Source organism: Zeus faber (genome assembly GCF_960531495.2).
Source record: "Zeus faber genome assembly, chromosome: 2".
Taxonomy (NCBI): Eukaryota; Metazoa; Chordata; class Actinopteri; order Zeiformes; family Zeidae; genus Zeus; species Zeus faber.
In genome coordinates this window covers 34951491-34958201 of record NC_137189.1, presented here as the reverse complement: position 1 = coordinate 34958201, position 6711 = coordinate 34951491, and the positions used below count along the sequence as shown (strand labels likewise).

The following is a 6711-nucleotide window of genomic DNA, read 5'->3' as shown; positions in this document are numbered from 1 at the left end:
TGGTGGTGACCCGTGTTGTCATAATCTCATTAGCCGATGTATAAAAGACAAGTTCACGGAACCTTCGGCACCACAGTTTACAAATGATTTTCAGTTATGCGGCGAGAAAAGAGAAAGTTCACCTCAAAAAACAAAAACAAAAAAAATGTGGGGGGGAAAAAGCAACAAACCTTGAGTGTTAATCCCAAAGGGACTCACCTTCCAGGCTGGCTGCCATGGAGATGGGAAAAGATTACACTATCTTTTTATCTATGTATCTATCTATCCATCTATCTATCTATCTATCTATCTATCTATCTATCTATCTATCTATCTATCTATCTATTTATCTACAGTATCTACCTGTCCGTCGTGAATGGTATACATATGGTGGTGCATCATCTTAGATTAGAATATCTTCATCATGTTTCTCTCGGTTTGAAAGAATTCAAAGCAATGACTTAAGGGGTGTGTCGCAAGATCACATATACTGTAGGTGTTGTGGAGAGAACAATCTGAATCTTAAACTGAGGGTCAATACTGACGCAATAAAGAAGGTTTAAAGTGTGGACCGAGGACCGACTGAACCTCAAGATCCCTTAGAGGGGTCGATGTCTTCACGTTGTCTTTAAGCGTCTTTACCGTTGGACAGAAGCTTCCTGTTGTTGGTTCCAGTCTCCCTTTTTCAAGACCATGATATTTCTATTGACGGCGGAATGTTGAGCAGTATTCCATACATTTGACCTTGCAATGTTGAGCTTTGGTCTGCGATGTTACCCTTAACGAGAACTTTGTACACGGTCCCTGCAAAGCTTATGACAGAGAGAGAGATAGAGACTCTCCACCTTTTATATAATTTAAAAAATAATATGTAAGGGAGTGAGTTATTTGATTGCCAGATGGCGTTCTTGTATTATTTTAAACATTGTTGCTGGTTTGCATTGCTGTTGTGTTGAGCCTTATTGGCCCTCCGCAGCCACTATAGGTTAGTTCTTGTTTTGTGTTCCGAAAGCCAATGAATGGGGGAAGTTTGCTCTGCCTCAACCACCACTGGGAGTCCTGTTCCTGGTTTTTCCATCCGGCCCTGGTATACATCACCTAACACAACACAGTGACCTTGCCAGGGCTCACCCCCTGGAAGATAGGGTTACATCTTTGGTGCCGTGACTGGGATGGTGGATTACAGGAGGACGAGCAGACGATTGGTGGATTGTATACACTTCCATCAGCTAAATCCTCAACATTCAGGTTTTTCATTGTTTTCGGGTTGTTTTTACCCCCTGCAATATTGAAGCAAATAGGCACTATGACTGTTTCTAGAGAATTATACTAACAATTTTATGTATATATATATATATATATATATATAAAATATTCTTTTTCTACTTTGAAAACTATTCAATCCAAAGTTGAATTAACTGTGCACATACCGGGGTACTTGTGGTGTTGGTCCTTTATATGGTATTTGTTGTGTCCCTTACCGCCAACTCATAACACAACACTGATATATCCTCTCACATTCTTCCATCACTACAGTACATTATCTCAAAAGTTAAACATTCAGAGCCACTACTAAACCACTTGCCGGCCCTTGTCAAATAACCCCCTGCAGTCAGGCAGGCTCTATACCGCTCACCTGGACAAAGATGGGATCACTGATGGGATTTAACAGTCAAACTCTGGTCAAAGATACATTCTTACTGTGCCATAAAACAAACCACAATGCTCTGTCAAGCCCCCCTGGGGGTAATCCTTATGTCCACACAAGGTTGAGTGAAGATGGAATGTGATATGGTCTTTACAATACAGTAGGCATTATTGGAAACAGCCTCTTCATATAAACTCTGAGAGACTCATTAAAAACCCCAAGGCAATGTTTTTTAAAAGCTACGTAACATACAAAAAAGGCTATTGTACTATAGACAACATGTGACACATCATTCGAAGAATTGATCATCTGCATTTCTCTCACACAGGCTGGGCCATGTTTCTAGGGTTTTCAGAATTGTGTTGCCTGACAGTGAGTTGGCTGGAACCCCTGGTCACCCTGCCACTGCTGGTTACTGGAAATGCTGTCGCAGCTGGGCCGTCTTTAAACTCCTAAGGCCTGTGGTGGCTGGGACAACCATGGGCACACATCAAGCTCCCCAGCGGGAAAAGCCGGAAATGCGGGGCTCAAGAGAGCCATACACCCCCCTGGTGGGTTGGACCCTTAAATGAGGGTCCGCCGGAAGTAAATGTCACAAGCTCTACAGCACTGATTGATTCCGGCTCCCAAGTGACAACTGTCACTGATGTGTTCTGGCGCTAACATCCTAAACTGTGTAGACCGGAGCTGCAGAGGTCCAATATCCCAATGGAAGGGGCTGGTGGTCATGCTTTACCCCAGTGTAGCCCAGTATGGTGTGCTATACAATAACATTAAAGATCTGGATAAGGAGTTGACCAATGTGCCTGCCTTTGTTGTTCCTGTAACCCGCATCAATAACAGTTTGAACATTTTGAACAGGATGCCACCATATTTTAACTACAGTAAGGGAATGTCACTTGGATTAAATCAATTAAAAATAAAATATGAAAGGGTAAAAAGTGACTAAAGTAAATAAAGTATGTTTAAATTTGGACTGTAATGTCCATTGCTTTTTAGTCTTATACTGTATTACATTACATTACATTACATTTAGCAGACGCTTTTATCCAAAGCGACTTACAATTATTCAAACACCGACGGACGCAGCCATCAGGAGCAATGAGGGGTTAAGTGTCTTGCTCAAGGACACAACAGCATGCTAGCAGGAGGAGCCTGGGATCCAACCAGCAACCTTTAGATCACTAGATGACCAGCTCTACCTCCTCCTTTATCACTGCGTTTATTTATTCTTATTTTTTCGTCTATTTTGTGAAGTGTGCTGAGAATAGGTGACACTTTAAATAAATGTGATTTTGACGAGATATTGTGAAGATATAAAATAGATACAAAAAGATATAAAACATTGTGAAGCTTTGATTTAAAACACATAAAAAACACACATAATTATATGTCATATTATTAATTATATTAAAAAAAATATATATATATATATATATATATATATATATATATATATATAATAAAAAACAACACTTTCATTGAAGTAAAAGCACAACCTCTATTGCTAAGACGACAGATTTAATGTTTACCGCACCTTAGTGCTTTTGTTCATGTCATTTCCAAGCTTTTACTTTGAAATGCAGCCAAAGGTCCCTACCGGAAATGACGTTCCGCTGCGCCCTCTCCGTCGACGCGGTGCGTTTGTTTACTCCAACGTGATGTTCGTGCCGTGACTTTTCAATGTTTACACATAATTATGAACTTTTCTATTCTGACATTTCAGCGTTTTTTAGGAACACAAAAAAAAACCGCGTCTTTTGTCCTCTTGAAAATCTGTAAGTCGTTTAAACGCCGTGACCCGTCTCTTTACTTCAATTTCCGTGTGCACATAAATTCCCGCCGTTGCGTTCATAATTGGAACATTTCTCTCCCGGCCTTTTTTTAACGGCCGCTCTCATTGGTCACTAGACTTTTGTTACGTCCGCTGTCATTGGTCAGTAGGCCAATAAACGTAACTATTTTAGCCCCAATGGATAACAAACCGAGGCTGGTCTCACTACGTAATTTATGTCACATACTGTAATATATATATATATATATATATACACACACACACACACACACATACACACACATGCTAAAGTAAGGTACAGTAAAGTTGTGTGTGTACATATTTTTTTTTCATTTGAAAATGTTATCTCTATTTGACCTGCAATATTCTGTCAACTTCGGCTGCTTTAACGCCTGAATTAGCTGTCGTCCCAGAAATCGGATAAAACAACATTTTTGGGATTTAAAAAAAATATTCTTATCTTTTTCAGTGAGCCTATCGCCACTTAAAACCATGATTGGCTTGTAAACAGGCCCTGCTATGTCAACATGCCTGTTATCTCATGTACCACACGGATTTTGAGTAGAATATTCACTCCAGGCTGCCTTTGCAAGTGCCGTAATCAGGAGAGTATCGGGAGGATGCCAGCGCTGAACCTATCCTTTGCCGCTGCCGGCTTCTTGGGCATCTACCACCTGGGTGTGGCGGAGGCCACCCTCCGTCATGGAGGCAGGCTGCTGCGGTCCGTCAGGGCCTGTGCTGGGGCCTCGGCCGGAGCCCTGGTGGCCGCAGTCCTCATCACGGCTCCGGACAAGTTAGAGGTAAAACATCGGTGGATTCAAACACGGACCGTAGCGCAAATAAAGAAATGCAATGTTATGGATGTCTTTCCACAGCACTGCAAAGAGTTCACCTACAGATTTGCCAGCGATGTGAGGAGCCAGGCGGCCGGAGCCCTAACACCAGGGTACGACTTCATGCTCACGCTGAGGTAATTCAATATCAGTTAAGCATCTAAGTTGGAACACAGTAATTAGCCTGTGTGTGATCGCGGTGTACAGATCGAAGATTGTTCAGTAGTTATACTACACCCTGAAAGTACTGTTTATAGTTAACATTATTATTTAAAGGAAAAAATGTACAAATGAGCATCTGCATGGATCCTCCTGTGCTCCAGGAAGGGCATAGAGGAGGTTCTGCCCAGCAATGCCCATAGTCTGGCAGGTGACCGCCTCCACGTTTCCCTAACGCACGTCACCAGCGGCCAGAACCACATCGTTTCCAGCTTCACCTCCAGGGAGGACCTTATTAAGGTTTGCGCAAAGTCCCTGTTGTGCTATGCAATTCTTGAGTGTCCCAAAGAAGCTTTGTTAAAGCTATTCATTTTCACGGTTTTGTGTTTCTGAAGGCACTGCTGGCTAGCAGTTTTGTCCCGGTTTATGCTGGATTTCAACCCGTGGACTTCCGTGGAGAGGTGACTGATTTGAATTCATGTATAAGCTGCAGTGCCTCCACAATAATTATACTGCAACTTAATCAGTCTAACACAAAAAAATCCCATGCAGTGCTTGAGGTAAAATAGTAGAAATGAGTACCAAGTGTAGCAATGACCATATCCTTCACACAGTTGTCAACGCAAACATTTTCAGGATTGTACATGTATCTGGTTCTTTTGAAGTCATCTGTAGCAAGGGTGTTTTAAGAGGAGATACCTTAGAAAAGCCAGGCTGCTTTTACTTTCCGCCTTGCGTTTTTCATTGGATTTGCTAAGTGCCTGTCAGTAAATAAATGACCTATGCTCCACTGACTGGCTGGCGACTGGTCAACACCAACTTCCTTCTGTGTATCTGGTTCCAAAAAAACCGCATCTCCGGATCTGGTCTGGCTCCAATAGAAATGGATTGATGGGGGGTTCACCAACGGCCTGCCCACCCTGCCAACAGGACGTACCATCACTGTGTCCCCCTTTGCTGGATCCCAAGACGTTTGTCCCGTTCACTCGGGGGAGTCCACACGCTACTTCCGACACGCTAACATGGACATAGTGGTGAGGGTCTGGACAAACCAGTTAGGTAGAAAACGTACATTCACATCTCCGTCGCTTGAGCTCTTTGCAGCAAATTACCAAGTTTATTCCTTTTTCTAAATAACACCATTATCGGTTGTCTTTATATTAGTGAAAATGAATGGCTTATGTTCTTTATACACAGTTTTCCATGGAGAATGTCCTTCGGCTGAACCAGGCGTTGTTCCCTCCACCAGCTCACCGTATGCGGTCCTTGTGTCAAGAGGGTGTGGACGATGCAATGCGCTTTCTCAAGAAAGAAGGTTGGATGCATTGAGTTCCACTGTTTAACCTGACCTCAACTGCATTCATCAGTTATTTTACTGTTGTCATATTTTAAATGTACTTTATATGTTAAAACATTTACAAATGAAAATTACAGCCGCATTTGATTGAGCAACTTCTTCGAACGAGTGGGAAGCAGTAAAGTGTTAATGATTAAACCAAAGCTGTCATGGTGAGGCCGTTCTCTCGATGGAGCTTCAAATCCAATCATTTCTCCAGGTAGGCTGAGTCCCACAACGCAAATATTCCTCTCTGTCAAAAATCACTTAAATCACATTAACGTCATTTAGATGTCTTATAGACGAGGAAGGAATTGTAAATTAAGCAAATGGAAGGCTCGCCTCAATCACCTAAGTACCTAGACAATCCCAGTTTTCATAAGTTTCATCTCGAGGTAGAGCAGCCATGTGTGAACACGGGCTCCCCCATCAATTTTTCCGGGGAGACATTTAATTTCACACAACGAGAAGGAGAGAGTGAAAAATAACACTCACACTTTCACACTGAACAGGCCTACGTATACGCAGTCATTTCAAGGTCTTCCAGGACATGGGTGGGGTGCATCCTTTGAAGTTCCACCGGGGGTCTAATGATACCTTCTGCTAAGGTTTTTTTTTTTTTTCCTACCACCGTTTGACCCCCACCGCTATGCAGACGACCCTCACTGCTTAACCTTCAGGCCCCTCTGTGTCAGGGTCCAGAGAAGGGCAGCAGTTTTATTTTTATTTTTTTACATTTCCATGTGTTGGACATGCATACAAGAAGAATAAAAGGGGCACAGAAAAAAAAACTGTCAAAAAGAATGAAAAATAAATCAATGTAGAAAAAAAATCCTTAATCTGCCTGTAGCAGTTCCGCCTGGAACATGCCACTCCAAGGCTTTTTCGGGGCACTCCAACAGAGACACAGGTAATGGGGTTGAAACGTACCAGTTTATTGTAGAGAGTGGGCAATAGAGAA

General features: G+C 42.3%; 1 protein-coding gene across 1 annotated transcript; it reads left to right on the top strand.

Annotated features, from left to right (window-relative positions):
* Positions 1-3278: 3278 nt before the first annotated feature.
* Positions 3279-5743, top strand: pnpla4 (patatin-like phospholipase domain containing 4; the record flags this gene model as incomplete). The annotated part of the gene is made up of 7 exons (XM_080023901.1): positions 3279-3405; positions 4016-4222; positions 4298-4392; positions 4579-4714; positions 4810-4875; positions 5296-5448; positions 5612-5743. The coding sequence occupies exons 2-7, from the start codon at positions 4043-4045 to the stop codon at positions 5741-5743; spliced, it is 762 nt and encodes a 253-aa protein (XP_079880027.1). The 5' UTR covers positions 3279-3405; positions 4016-4042.
* Between the last annotated feature and the right edge of the window lie 968 nt (positions 5744-6711).